Consider the following 16,099-nt stretch of genomic DNA (forward strand, 5'->3'; position numbering starts at 1 on the left):
CCGATGCAGGATGCTGTACATTCGCGTTCAGAGAAGTGTCCTGGAGTAAAGTTTGTGCACTGGGGCACATACAAGTGGTAACAGGTCCATTTAAGCAGAAGCTGCAACCAGAACAATTTTATAGAAACCACCATCAGCTCAAAGGTGACCGTGGTCGAGGAAAGGTGGGTTTTTTAAGAGTAGCTAATAACCATCAGGATGAAAAATTCTCCATTTGCAAGTTGCTTCTTCCTGGGGGCAAGCATTGCAGACAAAGGCAGGCACAGAACCTTCATGCCCATTAGCATCAGTGCTTATAAACACCGTCAGCTAACTTTAAAGAGCACACAGCGCCTCTCACCTTCTGAGGTGGCCGCACTCTTGGTCTCATCTTCTGAGACAGGCTGTATTCTGTCTACGGAATGTGTATCTCTCTAAATAAACCAGCTTTCACTTAAAAAAAAAAAAAAGAGTCCTCTTTCATTAGAAGAAAGAGGCAACATCAAATTCTTTCACCTACTACATTAAATCACAAACAAATGCCTGAAAGCATCAGGCTATGTGAATCTGGCAAAAACACATTCAAACTTCAACTTGCAGATAACCTTGGAACTTAAAAATTCATAATGAGGAGCGAACAGCCTGTGGTTACACCTCTATCAGCTAACTATCTATGGAGCTATCAAATCAGAGCACTCTTCCTTCCATGATTTAAGCCCGTACCTCACAGAGAAACGGACAGGAGAAAGGGGGCTGTGAAGACCGCTCACCTCACCATTGTCCAGAACAGCCATGGACGAGGTCTGACCACAGGCGATGCCGACCACCCTCTTAATATGTAAACAGTTTGTCACTTTCCGAGGAGTTGGTTGATTTGCGGTGGACCCTGACCCCACCTGGCCACAGTTGTTATAGCCCCAAGCAAATACCTACGCAACAGAAGGAGAAAAGAGAAAGAAAGAAGAGTAAGGGTGAAAATTCTAACACACAATAATCATATTACATAATAATCATCATAAAACAAAAATAAACCCACTGAATGAGTCCTTACAGTGTGCTAATGGTCCTAAGTGCTTCACACACAGGAACCCATCTAACCCTCACAGTAAAAGATGAAAGATGACCCTGGGGTCGGTATTAATACTAGTATCATCCCCACTGGATACGTGTAGATGGGAACACAGAGAGGTTAAGTGACTTGCTTGAGATGCCACAGCTAGTAAATACGATTTATTACTAATACGAACCCAAGCAGTCTAGCAGTGCTCTCCACACTGTTACACCGCCACTGTAATTTCAGTAGCTCTTTATGGTTTTTAAATCTGGCATCTAAAGGAAACGAGGTTATGCGCCACGTAAGTATCAGTGATATGAAAAAAAATCAGCCTAACTCTTTGGGTGTAGTCTTTTTTTTTCCCCCATGAAAATCCTTCAAAACAATACTTACTTTCCTCTATCTCATTAATCATCAGTGCGCGATACTATATACCCTCCCTGATGACACAAGCCCACCATCACTAAAATTATTAATCACAGTTCCACTTCCTAACACAGTCACACTCACAAGTATTAAGGAGATGTCTGTCCCTACAGGAATGACATGGGGTTGCTAAGAAGCTCTTTTTCTTAATTATTTCTAACTGTAGCACTGCTGCTTTAGAAGGTTGAGTTGCTCTGGATAATGTTTTCTGAGTCCTCATGGCTGTCATCTCCAAGCAGCTCCCCTCAAATGCATCCTGTTTACTTTTGGCCTGTGATCAGCCACAGTCTGAAAACCATATTCCTAATGGAGAGAGACACAGATGGATCTCTAAGCTAAAGATGAAAAACAAAATGAAAAATCCCTTCAAGTGAATTATTAACTGAGCCTGTCAAACAGAGTGTGGCCAGAGAAAAGAATCAGCCAAGGGCAGACGCTGGCTGCAGAGGAGATAACTTCCTCCATCACTAGGAAGATCTGTGAGGACCCCTCTCAGCCCCCTCACTTGCCTGTGGCAAGCGGTCCTCACACAGCCTTAGTTCTGGCTTCCATGAGTCTCTGTTCTCTCTCCTCTGTCAGCATTCTCTACCTAAGATCACATGTCTGAGGCTGCCCACGGACCGTCTTGAAACTCACACTGATGTCTTAAAAAGTACGTGTGGCACAGGTTCATTTCACAGGCAAAGAAAGAAAGAACCCTGAAAGTGATTACTTCCTGTTAAGTGGATTCACAGGACCAGCTAGTGTAAATATTTATCTTTACCAGTTTCCCAGAGTAGCATATGCTTAAGGTTGCAATAAACCAGGAATGGAGGCTGCGCAATTAGCAAGTTCTAACTTCAACCGTCGTTCTTTTGCACTTCTTTTCAAATAGCCCAAGTTCTCTTCCAATGCAGCTGCCTTTTGGGTTTTTTTGTTTTTTTTTTTTTGGTTTTACAGATTTATTTTCAAAGGGCAAAAACACTTAAGACAATTTAAATACAAGTCTAGACAGAATTACTCTCCAAGTCAGCAGTGATGCAGAAATATGTTCTCACTCCCAGACACTCGCCAGCATCTTCTGAGCCTTCTCTCAGTGAGGAAAAAGGGTCTGATATCTTATTCATATACATCCTTCTTATCTGCAATGTAATCTACAATTTCTTGTGGGCACATTAACTTCTCCGCATCTATATCAGGAATCTCAAACCCAAATTCGTCCTCCATGGCCATGATAATCTCCACTTGGTCCAAACTGTCTAAGCCCAGGTCTTTCATAAAATGGGAATTTACTGAAAGCTTTTCTGGGTCAATCTTGTCATAGAGTTTCAAGACGTAAAGAACACGGTCCTTGATTCCCTCCAATGTCAAAGGCGGTGCGTCGCTATACTGGCGGCACAGCGGTGTAACTCTGCCTGGAACCTGCGCGAGCACCAAGGCCGGCAGCGGAGCCCCAGGCCTCGTCCGGGTCTCCGCGGCGAAAAGGGTAGTGCTGAGCGGCCGGGCCGCAGCTAGCGTGGGGAGCCTGGGCAGCGGCGCGAAGGCCGTGGGAAGTCGGCGGACACAGGCGCAAAGGACACGAGCCGCCATGGCTACGCCGATCCAGCTGCCTTTTGTTTTTTTTTTTAAAAAAAATGGGGACTGGGGTTCCACTGACCAAGAAACAGATTGGGAACGGTAGATTCCATGCACCAGGGCTGTGCGCAAGGCCCGGCTCCAGCACATTCCAGCCACGAAACCTTTATCTCACCGAGCTGCTCTGGTTTCCTCAGCTATAACCTGCCCCACTTAGTGGAATCACTCTAACATCTCTGAAGGTCTAAACAGGGAACAACATAATCTGAATTTTATTTCAGAAGACACAGTGGACAGAGAAGTTATACTGCACAATTTAGACCAACATAAAAGCTATGGGATGAGGACTGCGCTGGTGGGCCAGTGGCTAAGACTCTGCACTCCCAGTGCAGGGGGCCTGACTTTGACCCCTGGTCAGGGAACTAGATCCCACATCCCACAGCTAAAGTTCTTGCACGCTGCAACTAAGATCCGGCACAGCCAAATAAATAAATAAATATTTAAAAAAAGGAAAAAAAGCTATGAAACAGAAGAGACCATGGCAACAGTCCAGGAGATGGCAAAGCCCGACCTAAGGTGATAGAGATGGAGACGGATGAAATGACACAAAGCACCAGGCGACAGAACCCTCGGGATGAGTAACAGTTAAGATATGCATGGAACTTGGTTGGGGGTGGGGTGGGGCAGGAAATCTAGCTGTACAGAACCTACTGGAATGCTGGTAGTGATGCTATAACATCACTACATTTACTGAAAAACAAAATAGACCTGGGGAGGGCGGGGGGCGGGTAGAGGTCATTAAAAAAACGACAGTACAGGACACTGTCATACACATCTGATTTGTAATCTGAGCTAAAACCGAGACTCAACTGCCTTGAGTTCAGTCTACTGTCTTCAAAACAGTGCTCCAGATTACACACTGTAGGCTGTGTTAGAGAAGGAGCTTGTTCTCACGGTGGTTTTAGCTATGTACCCAGGGCAGCTACGTTCACATGCTATTCAGTTCAAGTACAAATATGGTCTTAAAGAAAAAAAAAAAAGGCAAGGCACTTTCACATGGCCAAAGGTAGAAATGATCCAAATGTTCATCAACAGACAAATGGATAAACAGAACAGATAAACAATGAAACACTGTCAGCCTGAAAAAAGGATGGAAATCCACCACATGCTGCCACGTGGATGAACCTTGAGGACATTAAGTGAAATAAGGTGGTCACAGTGGACAAGTACTGTGTGATTCCACTCATATGAGGTACCTAGAGGGGTCAAATTCTTAGAAAACAGAATGGGGGTTGCCAGGGGTGGAACTGAAAGAAAGGAGAGGGTTCGTGTTTAATGGGCACAGAGGTCAGTTCTGCAAGATGAAAAGAGTGCTGTGGATGGATGGTGGTGATGGTTGCAAAACATGAATGTACTTAATGTCACTGAACCAAACACTTAAAAATGGTTAAGATGGTAACTTTTATATGTCTTTTGTGTGTGTTAGTTGCTCAGTCATGTCCAACTTTCTGCAACCCCGTGGACTGTAGCTCACCAAGCTCCTCTGTCTATGGATTCTCCAGGCAAGGATACTAGAACGGGTTGCCATTTCCTTCTCCAGAGAATCTTCCCAATCCAGGAATCAAACCCAGGTCTCCTGCATTGCAGGCAGATTCTTTACTGTTCGAGCTACAGGGAAGTAAATGAGAGGCTTCCCTGGCAGTCCAGTGGTTGAGACTTCGCACCTCCATTACAGGGAGCATAATCCCTAGTCAGGGAACTAAGATCTCCCATACCTTGATGAATGGGCCCCCCAAAAATTAAAAATAAGAAAAAGTAAAAACAAAGCATAAGAGCAGGGCACGTACCTCTCCATCAGCTGCCAGGGCCATGGAATGATGCGAGCCACACGCTACTTCAACCACTTGCTTGATCAAGAGGTTGGTGCAGACCTGGATGGGTGCCAGGCCTTGGTTGGTTGTCCCGTTCCCAAGCTGGCTGTAGCCATTGTGGCCCCAGGCATACACGACTCCATCTACACAAGGGGGGCCACACACACACAATCAGCTCAGAGAAGAGACAGCCGACCCGCAACTTTCCTCCCAGACTCTGTACAACTCGTGTTCCAACCTTTACTTCTTTTAGTGACACTGTGATTTGTAAGAAGTATGTATTTGGGCATCCATATTACAAAAATACATTGCTCTTGTATATTTGGTCATCATCCAGAGTCCCTGGCTCACAGCTCCCAAAACCGGAGGAATCTCCTTAGAGTTGACAATGATGAGGGCGTCTTTTGATAATGAGAACATCATCTCCTGGCATCTCTGCTGCCAGGAGAACCAACCATAAGGTAAGTGGGTTGGAGGGGAGAGGGCTGGAGGCTGAACCAACTGCCAATGCCGATGGCTTAGCCGTCATGACTATGTAAGGAAGCCTCCGTAAGAACCTCAGGGGACAGTTTTCTGGCCCCTTTTCAGAGTGTTTCCGTGTTGGAGAACCAGAACACTTAGACATGCCACTGTGTTAGGCACCAAGCCTTACAAGGACGGAGGCTCCTTTATTCAGGCTGTTGATTCATATCCTTTTATAATAATCCGTCATCTAGTGAGTAAATCAATTTTCTGGAGTTCCTTGAGTCACTCCAGCAAATTAATCCAATCCAAAGCACGAATTCCCTGGTGGTCCAGTGGTTAGGAATCTGTGATTCCACTGCAGGGGGCCTGAGTTTGATCCCTGGGTCAGGGACTAAGATCCCACATGCCACATGGCATGGTGGAAAACAAACAAAAAAACCCACAAAGCCCAAGGAGAGATAGAGGGAACCTGGGATTTGCAGCAGGTTAATCAGAAGCACAGGGAACAACCTGGGCTCGAGACCAGCCTCTCAAGTGGAGGGCGGTGTCGTAGGACTGAGCCTCTCACCTGTGCAATCTGATTCTATCTCTGAGTAGACAGCATCAGAACTGTGTGCAATTCCTGGACACCCTGATAATATCTAAGCACTACTTCTTGGTGTGGGAATGCCTATATACACACACGCACACAGAGATTGGGTCTAGGAATTAACTAACACTTTCTCCCTGTCTTTCTCTCTCTCTGTCTCTCACTCACAAACACACTGCAACCAAGAACTCTCTATTTAGCTGATGTCACGAATGGCTCACAGACATTTGCTTTTTGAAGACAAAGAGATTAAAGAGCAAAGAATGAGGAAACTTTGACTCCCGGATGGCTACCTAGTCACCGTGGTAGGAAACTGCAGCCGTGCTGTGATCAGTTCAGTTCAGTCGCTCAGTTGTGTCCGACTCTTTGCGACCCCATGAACTGCAGCACGCCAGGCCTCCCTGTCCATCACCAACTCCCAGAGTTCACTCAAACTCAAGTCCATGAAGTCGGTGATGCCATCCAGCCATCTCATCCTCTGTCATCCCCTTCTCCTCCTGCCCCCAATCCCTCCCAGCATCAGAGTCTTTTCCAATGAGTCAAGTCAACTCTTCGCAGGAGGTGGCCAAAGTACTGGAGTTTCAGCTTTAGCATCATTCCTTCCAAAGAACACCCAGGGCTGATCTCCTTGCAGTCCAAGGGACTCTCAAGAGTCTTCCCCAACACCACAGTTCAAAAGCATCAACTCTTCGGTGCTCAGCTTTCTTCACAGTCCAACTCTCGCATCCATACATGACCGCTGGAAAAACCATAGCCTTGACTAGATGGACCTTTGTTGGCAAAGTAATGTCTCTGCTTTTCAATATGCTGTCTAGGTTGGTCATAACATTTCTTCCAGGAAGTAAGCGTCTTTTAATTTCATGGCTGCAATCACCATCTGCAGTGATTTTAGAACCCCCCAAAACAAAGTCTGACACTGTTTCCACTGTTTCCCCATCTATTTCCCATGAAGTGACGGGACCAGATGCCACGATCTTCGTTTTCTGAATGCTGAGCTTTAAGCCAACTTTTTCACTCTCCACTTTCACCAAGAGGCTTTTTAGTTTCTCTTCACTTTCTGCCATAAGGGTGGTGTCATCTGCCTATCTGAGGTTATTGATATTTCTCCTGGCAATCTTGATTCCAGCTTGTGCATCGTCCAGCCGTGTTTCTCATGATGTACTCTGCATAGAAGTTAAATAAGCAGGGTGACAACATACAGCCTTGTCGTACTCCTTTTTCCTATTTAGAACCAGTCTGTTGTTCCATGTCCAGTTCTAACTGTTGCTTCCTGACCTGCATATAAGTTTCTCAAGAGGCAAGTCAGGTGGCCTGGTATTCCCAACTCTTTCAGAATTTTCCACAGTTTATTATGATCCACACAGTCAAAAATCTTTAGTGATCAGTTACTAAAGGTCAAAGTTATCAATGCAATTTAGAAATGGGAGTAGAGCCAACTCCTAAGGAACTGGCTCAACAGATACATAAGGAAATGCAAAGTAAGAAGCATACTAAATGAACAATTTCCTGCTTATTTCATATATAACAGCCAAAATGAAAATTAAGTGCTGGGTGGAGCCCTTGACGTTGATTCAAGCTCAGATTTGGGTCAATCTGAGCTTCAGCCATTTTCCTCAAAGCTGCCAAGAAAATTATGCAGGAGCAAAGGAAAGTACCTCTAATACCTCTGGGTCAACTGAGAAAACAGTTAACGTAGGGGAAGGGGAAACCAAGAAACAACCGGAGGCACGGGGTACAGTGAGCAGGAACTGGCTCATTCTGAGGGCTGATGTCACCGGCTTCCTGAGGAGCCTTTACTGACACAGGCTGTGCGTGCAGCTGATGTAAGGGCTGTGTGTGTGGTTTTCAAGGCTGCAGGCTAGAAGAGCATGTGTGGGTTGAGGCAGGACCCGCTGCTCTTTACTGAACCATCACACAAGGCTGTGCGTGACCCAGGAGGTTATTCCCAAGGAAACTGCCAGGGTGGTGAACTGGATAAAAGCCATGGTAGTGTGTTTATCCTGAGAAGACGGATTTCCCAGCTCCCCCTATTAATGGCAAATGGAACATCCCAGATGAAGCAGCTGAGATGCAAGCCGTGTGGGACTGTGGCTTGAGGATACCTGGGGTATTCACCTGAATACAAAATCAAATAGCTTGAGATGCCTTATCCAATATGCTATCTCAACTTCCTCATATGGATCTTACAGAAAACATGAAAGGAATTATGAAAATGGAGAAAGACAAAAGCGAGAGCATCAAGGGACCCAACCCGGCAGAATAAGTCTTCAAGTACCGAGCGGGGTCAATAAGAGGGATGCTGATGGAACTGCAGCCGAGGGATGCCCATGGCACTGTCCCAGTCTGGTGGACCGAAGGGACCCCATGTTGGTCTCCAACACCGAAGGGCCCCAAACAAGTCGACTCTACTTATCCCAGTTTTACAGGCATTTAAAAAGCTAGAAGGGCGTCCCTGGTGGCTCAGATGGTAAAGAATGTCTATGATACAGGAGACACCTGTATTCAATCCCAATGGGTTCAACGCCTGGGTCGGAAAGATCCCCTGGAGAAGGAAATGGCAACCCACTCCAGTATTCTTGACTGGAGAATCCCATGGACAAAGGAGCCTGGTGGGCTACAGTCCAAGGAGTCGCAAAGAGTCAGACACGACTGAGCAACCTTTCACTTTTCAAAAAGCTAGAAGGTAATGATTAAGATAAGAAAATTGATCCAGAATGCCCTGGGGCGAGGATAAGGAAGATGATCAAGATGAACACTGACCTAAAGGCCAGGATCTTCTGGCCCCACCGCTGGCCAGGCACCCAAAGGCACAAGCACCTGTGTGGGTGAAACAGCCAGGGGGGGAGAGGACCAGCGCACCGTGCTTCCACAGCCTGCGGGTAAAGTCTTAACAGCCAAGCTTAGAATGGGAGGATGCGGACAGGCCACAGTGGACAGGAGTCAAGTGACAGTCTGGATGGAAACTGGGGTTTTGGAACAGACTCTGTGTGAGGTGGTCCCGTCTCTCTTACCTGAAGATATTATTGGGTAGATATTAGTTCTGACTGGGGACTGCTTCCCCTACCTAAAACATGAGGCGTGGAAATCTACCCTCAGGCCAGTTTTAACTGGGCGCTGGCTGGGAACCCATAAAACTGCCCGAGCCCAAACAGGTGTTTAAAGAGAGAACACCCTGTGGACAAGAAGAGCTCACCACTGTAATTCAAGCTGGGGCGCTGGGACCAATATACTCGCTGAACGATTGAAGCTTGCCACTGGGGGAAAGGCAGATGGTTTCTGGGGACTAACAGCAGGCTTTTTTAAATCACTTTGGTTGTGTATGACGCTTTGCAACACCATGGACTGTAGACCACCAGGCTCCTCTGTCCATGGGATCTCCAAGGCAAGAATATTGGAGTGGGTTGCCGTTCCCTTCTCCACGGGATCTTCCCAATCCAGGGACTGAACCTGCATCTCCTGCCTGGCAGGCGGATTCTTCACCACTAAACCACCAGGGAAGCCCCATCTGCAAGATTACAAAAGACAGCTGGATCTGAGTGGGGTCCTGCATGAGAGCAGGTATATCTGAGTTAGCAGAGGGCGGCAGCTCTCCCACTGCTGAAAGGTGGGAAGGCACTGACTCAGACATGACCTTGAGAGTATCCGCCACCCGCACTCTGCACCAGGAGCTTACAGCCAACCTGGAGCACCTCCCAGCAGTGACCACTGGGATTTCAAACCAGAAATTTCCCAGATGCTGCTCACCGTTTGAGAGGAAATCAGTAGCCTGAGTGGTAACTGAGATTCCCTCAGTGACTGAAGGACATAAAATAATCATGAAACTTGAGATATCCACAACTTCTTGGGTGGTGTTGGAGAAGCACTCTAATAAGGAAGGCAGTACCCAGAGGGTTTCATAATAAAACAGAAATGTTTTACCCAGGGGGCGTGCTGCTGGGGAGGTGCCCGCCATATCATGAACCAGGCAGCCTCTGTTCATTGAGGACCAACTCTGGAGCCAGCTGAGAAGCTGCTAGAACCCTCTGCCTTACAGATGTGCCCTATGAAGCTCTAACCAAGCGACCAAGAGCTGCTGGCCTTACAGACGCAGTTCCAAGGCAAATGGACACTCTCCCATTTGGAAAGTGGCCACATTAAAACCAGTGGATGGCAAGACTGACTGAAGGAGGCAAGAACAATCAGCTCAGTGGCTGAACTGCAGGCTGTTTTCCGAGCAGTGATGCAAGAACTGAGCAATCGGAAAAGCCCCCCATGTTTGGGTCTTTACCAACTCACCGGCTACAGCCAATGGCCTGGCTGTGTGGTCAGGTGGATGGGCAATGGAAACTGGACTGGAAAAGGGATGCCCACATGGGGCATGGCCCTATGCGATCACTCTGGGAATTAAAGAGGCTCATTAAAGTAGGACGTGTCAACGCCCATCACAAGAGGGTGACGGGAACCACCAAGTGACCGTCTGGTGCACTCTCTTGGGGTGGCCTCCTGGGGCCATGCAATGAGTGGGTGTCAGGGGCTGCAGAGATGCAGAGACAGGTTGCATCTAGACATCTTCCTCTTGCACCTGAGAGGCACAAAATGCAGGCCCAAGAACCATTCTGTCAACAAGAGAGACTACAGGGCTATGGGGAAAATGCCCCCGAACAGAGCTGGCAAGGGGATTACGCTGGAACAATGCCAGCAGCCCCGGTGGCTATAAATGGGTCCTACCAGGAAGAGACCCTTTATTCTGGACTGAGCTCTGCCTACCAGGCAGTAGAGGCAAATGCTCAAAACACGATTAAAGGACTGGAATGGAAAAGGCTGTTTTGTTGTTGTTTTGTCTTTTTTGTGCAGACAAGTCATGGACCAATTGCCTGGGGAAGATAAAAGGCGTTTTAAGACGGTGTCTCAAAGACTTCTCTCATATCCCTTTCTTGGGAAGCTGCTAGAAAATGTGTCTCACCCACATGAGGGTATAATCCAAGGAGGAAGACATGGGACACAAAATGTAGGTGACTCAGAAGGACAAAGGTGAAGGGACTTCCGAGGATGATGGTGACATGAGGATCTAGGACGACAGGTGTGCGGCAGCCTGGCGTGACCAGTCCCAGCTGGAGCCGGGGCACAGGATGACCTGGAGCGGCCCGACGGGTTCAGAGGTGCCCAGAAGCAACGCTGCGATACAGCGGAGTTCCAGCTCGTGCTAATGACAGATGGAGAGAAAAGCAAGCCCAGGAAAGCAGGTAGCCGTGGAAGAAAGGAGAATGGCTCAGCTGAGAATAACACTTTTCGAGCCCTGGGAATGTGGAAACTGAACATGGAGACGTGGTGACATCACTATACTGACAGGATAAGCAGAGGGAAGGCTAATCAGGCTAATCAGAGAGAGCGCTAATCCTATCTGCTGATACAGAAAGTCCAAGGAGAAGGTCTAAAATGAAAATTCAAAACCAACAGCATAAGCATATTAATTTAAAAACACGAGATTAAGTCAGAAAAACACACCTGAAGGAGTTAAAAAGGAGTGGTTTTTAAGAGTAAGGATGGATGAAACTGCGTGCTGGTTTTTACTAAAAGTCATACAACATTTGATGGTTTAAAGTGTTAAATTGTGTTTGAACTATATGACTACTTGAAACAGATACAAAATACACACAAATGTATATATTATACATACATTAAACATGCTATATATCACATATCTCATATATGTTATGTACAATGTATTACAACAATCAAAAATGAATTAAAAACAAAAAGACTATTCCCACAAGAAAATCAGTTACTTATATTTGTGCTTTCTGCTTATTTATATCTTAATTATAACATTCAAGATATTTAAAACTGCAGGATCTGAACTCCAAAAATAATTCCAAAAGTTAACCCCCCCAAGGTCATGCATATGGTTTAATAGTTTGCTCTTGGGGGAAAAAAAAAAAAAAAAACCGCTTCAGTACTTTATGGTAGGAAGTCAACTGCCGCATTAAAAAATTAATGCGTTAGGAAAACATTAAACCATTAGGTCACAATGGATGACAAGCTGAGCCAGCCAGCAAAGAAGCAGCTGCTTGAAAGGGCCCATGTGATGCCAGAAGGCCGGATCACACAACTCAGAGACGGAATAATCACCTCATTATGCTCCACGCCAGTTACACTCTTACTAGATACTCACGCTCACATCTGGACCTCACAGCCTGAGGAAGATGCCGAGAACCCAACTGGATTCCAATGGGAGTCAAAGGCAACTAAAAACCTCAACACTAAGACTGGTGGTTACACCCAAGGAAGCCGTGATTCCCCAGGCTAGAGACAGAAAGGCAGAGACGCAAACACTCCCGTGCACCCTACAGTTTACCCAACAAAAGCAAGAGAGCAGGAACTCATGTGCCCAAACGTGAAGGGAAGAAGCCGGGTTATGCATGGCTGACTCAGGGCGTTCCGGGCGCCCACGGTACAGATCAACAGCCTGGGAAGAACGCGGAGGCCTCTCTGCTGATCTCGGAGAGGCAGGAAGAAGGTACCCCAGCTTTTTCCTATATGGCGGCCACGTGAATGCCAGGAAATGAACTGAGACTTGAATTCAAGATACAGAAATGACACCAGTAAAGCAAAAGCAGTATCACCTGTGTTTTTAAAAACGTACCAAGTAAAACCTGGACGTTGCCACGCTACAACAAAACTCACTGAAAAACTGGGCTGAAGGACCACTTCGTCTGCTGCGGTTCATCTTCCACGACTTTACAGAAGTCGCCTAAAACCTCACAAGTTTGCTTAAAATGAAAGTCGTCCGACGGCTGTTCCAAGGGGAGCCTGAAGTGTTTAACAACTTTCACCTGCTTTATGTACTTCCGCTCAGAAATTAAACAAATCATTCGAAACTCAGTATGTGGCACAGCCCTACCTCCTCTTAGATTAGAATTAACCGCTCGATTTCCCACAAACAGAAGACGCTGAACTTGTTGCCACTTTACCTTCCGTGCTGAGAAGAACGTGGGGTCCACTCCCGTAACTAAGACTCTTAATCTTCTTTCCACATAAGGCGTCCAGCTTTTTGGGTACCAGTGTACTCTGGTTATCTCCAGTTCCTAAACAGTTACTGTAGTTCAGTCCAAATACAAAGACCTGGGAGACAAACAGTTCTGTCTGAGTCACTTGGCCTGCAGCTACACAAAGGGTCCCTTCTCCACCCTGAACATAGACGCGCTTCAGCTCAGCTTGACCGCTCAGCAAATAGGTAGAGACTGACACGGCTGTTAAAATCCAACCTCTGCTGCCTACTTAAGTTTTATAGTATTTGGCTGTACTGTGAAACTCAATGGTTGGTTGGCATCACTGACTCAATAGAGACGGATGTAAGCAAACTCTGGGAGATGGTGAAGGACAGGGAAGCCTGGCGTGCGGCAGTCCAGAGGGTCGGACATGACTAAGCTACTGAGCAACAAGCAATGAAACTCGAAGGGCAGCAGGGATGACGGGTATTAAATCAAGAAACTGAAGGAAAAGACAAATTACATCAAAGACACACCATCTTTCTGGATTTCAGGTTCTCCTCCTGCCCTCCTTTTTTCTCAGTCTGCACACAGCAGACTCAACCTCCCGGAAAGCTCTAGAAGGAAGCTCTGGGGTTTGGGAGAGGCCCACCTCGTCGCTGTCAGTGACATAGAGCGCTTCGTTGGCTGAGGTGCCGAAGACGCAAGCTTTCCGGATGGACGCGATCTCCTGAGGCGACAGCAGAGTGAAGATGGGCCACTTTCCCACGTCCACCATGACTCTGGCTTCAAGTGATTCCTACAAAGGAGCCGACATCTCTGCTGTAACAAACAGAGAGGGTTCCAGAAGAGATTAAACAGCCACTCGCTGAACCCGAAAAAGACCACGCTGATAAAGAGGAAACGGAAGCTGGTTTCAGATTAAACCACCTACTCTCGGTTAAATGGATGGCTCACGTTCCCCAGCACAGTGTCGAATCCTTCCTCCACCTTCGAAGCTGGGCCTTTTCCTGTAACGAGAAGAACCACTGGCTAGAACCGGCTGTCTGTCGTGCCTGCTTACAAGTCAGGGCTCAAAGGTCACGAACATGTTTTGCGTGCAATCTGACAGTCTCATCAGGTATTTCTGCCTCCAGGGTAATGAGATAAAGTTAAAGGTTACAATATTCATTTGTCTAAGAGAGTTAATTCTCATCTCAACTAGGAGAGTGTGAGTGTGTGTGGGTGTGTGTGTTATAAAAATCAGAATCATTTATCTCTACCTTCCCACTCTCCACTACTGCTCCCAGGATGAGCCACTGTTTACTGATAGAAATGGAACATCCCTCAACAGCCTGGAATGGGAAAAATATTAAGAAGCAGTAGCCTAAGATTTACTGGATGAAACCATAAAAGAAAGTACCATATTCAATGCGTAATTTATATGACTACCTTTTCTACATATATACAGACCACACTGCATTTCACACTGCATTGAGAAATGTTAGACGCACAAGGATTAAGCCAATTCACCCTCATCATGATGTCAGAGCTGATAACTACAGCCTTCAGGCAAGTAGCAATCAGCTTAAAGAGCATCCTATACAAGGTAGAGATATGTACCAATCTCCATAAAACTCTACAGTTGATCTGTTCAAGAAGTTTCACACAAAGAATCTTGGTCATAGCTCCAATTCTCTGAGGGTTCAAAAGTATTTCTAGAAATTCCAGGGGGCTGCACGAAGCACAAAAATCTACCAAGCCTCGTGAGTTTCCATTCTGGCGCTCACCTCTGGAAACTGAAAATAGAATCAAAGAGTTGATAGACACATCCAGGGTTTCCTAATGAGGCACAGAACTCTTAATGGTCCTTCCAACTCACTCTCTTCTCAGATGTCTAAAAACAGACACACAAGTCAAGGTCTTTTTTGGCCCCAGCACCTCTGCCAGCAACTACAGGAGAGCCCTGGGTCTTGGGCTTACTTAGCCAGGGCCTCAGTTTCCACCACCCAGGGAGGTTTTGCTCATCAGCACCTGCTTGGATGAGAAGGGTAAGATGCTTGCAATGCCCCAAGGATCACAGCGCATATTCAGTAAGCATTCACCACCACCAGCACAGGCTGGTTCTTATCACTGCACAGTTGGACCCCTGGACTAACATTTGTTCTGAAAAGTGTGCATGAGGGTGTATGTACATGCGCACACACGTGTGTGTGTTGGTGGGAGCACACAAAGGACTTCAGGGAGCGGAAAAACTAACACTTACGCATGTTAACATTTTCCTGTTCCAGATGGTACAAAAGGATACAGGAAAGTCAGTCTCCCTACAACCCCTCCCTGACCCTCTCTTCAAAGGCAACCGCTACCACAGTCGATTCTAATTCCTTCCAGAGACAGTGCAGACTTACATGGCAGGTGTGGGGGTGTGGGGGTGAAAGCTTCCCCCTTCCCCTTAATAGGACATCTTTGGAATCATTAACACATGAACGTCGTCTCTCTTCAGTGCTTCCACAAGCACATTTCATTGTATGAATTTAACAACTCCAACGCCTCCCACCAGAAATAGATGAGTCCCTACCAGTCTGTTGCTAACATGAACAACACTGAAACTACTGCTTGCATACGTACACGTCTTTCTAATATATGTTTCTAAGATAAATTCCTAAAAGTGGAACAGCAGGGTCAAAATCTAATAGCTCTTTTACCTTTAACAGCTATTTTTACTCGTCCTCTGCTAAAGCAGTACCTATATATTCATATAAAAGAATCGTCCACGTACGGCACCACCCTTCACCTGCACCCTCGCTCACAGTGTATTTTCACGTGTCTCAGCTTTGCTTAAACTTGAATTTCTCTTAGGATGAGTGAGGTTGGGATAATTTTTTTTTTACATAATCACAATCATAGCAACAGCTAACACTTCTTGAGTATTGTGTGCCAAATACTGTCCCAAGTTGTTTTACATTTTTTAATTCATTTAATCCTCACTTGACAGACGAGGAAATGGAGACAAAGGGATTTTAAGAGCTTGCTCAAACTAGTGTGTGCACCCTTCACCTTTCGGTCTCATATGATTAAGAGACCGGTGTCATCCCACTACATAAAGTCAGTATTTTTTCTACTGGACTCTCATTCTTTTCTTAGTTCCTGATTTAGAAGTGTTCTTTGCATGCTAAGAAGACAGTCTGAAAGGCTTTTAGAAGTAACAGAAAAG

General features: G+C 46.3%; 2 protein-coding genes across 14 annotated transcripts in view; both read right to left on the reverse strand.

The window, feature by feature from the left end:
• RCBTB1 (RCC1 and BTB domain containing protein 1) overlaps nt 1-16,099 on the reverse strand; it is a 64,972-nt gene that overhangs the window by 34,472 nt on the left and 14,401 nt on the right. For 4 of the 13 annotated variants that reach the window (XR_009595188.1, XM_042254730.2, XM_012184468.4 and 1 more), the window contains exons 2-6: nt 13,841-13,916; nt 13,559-13,728; nt 12,889-13,039; nt 4,861-5,027; nt 750-908 (exon numbers count right to left, since the gene is read on the reverse strand). Coding sequence is in view for 12 of the 13 variants with exons in the window: in XM_042254730.2 (XP_042110664.1) it covers nt 750-908; nt 4,861-5,027; nt 12,889-13,039; nt 13,559-13,684 (603 nt within the window). In the remaining variant the exon portion in view is untranslated. Of the gene's footprint in view, nt 1-749; nt 909-4,860; nt 5,028-12,888; nt 13,040-13,558; nt 13,729-13,840; nt 13,917-16,099 lie in introns of those variants that run through there. The other 9 variants (XM_015098069.4, XM_042254735.2, XM_042254734.1 and 6 more) reach the window with 5 other exon arrangements.
• On the reverse strand, nt 2,361-3,034 carry LOC101116843 (acyl carrier protein, mitochondrial). The gene has a single exon (XM_004012079.6). It carries the CDS (start codon nt 3,026-3,028, stop codon nt 2,558-2,560), a length of 471 nt encoding a protein of 156 aa, XP_004012128.5. The 5' UTR covers nt 3,029-3,034; the 3' UTR covers nt 2,361-2,557.

Source organism: Ovis aries, chromosome 10 (genome assembly GCF_016772045.2).
Source record: "Ovis aries strain OAR_USU_Benz2616 breed Rambouillet chromosome 10, ARS-UI_Ramb_v3.0, whole genome shotgun sequence".
Taxonomy (NCBI): Eukaryota; Metazoa; Chordata; class Mammalia; order Artiodactyla; family Bovidae; genus Ovis; species Ovis aries.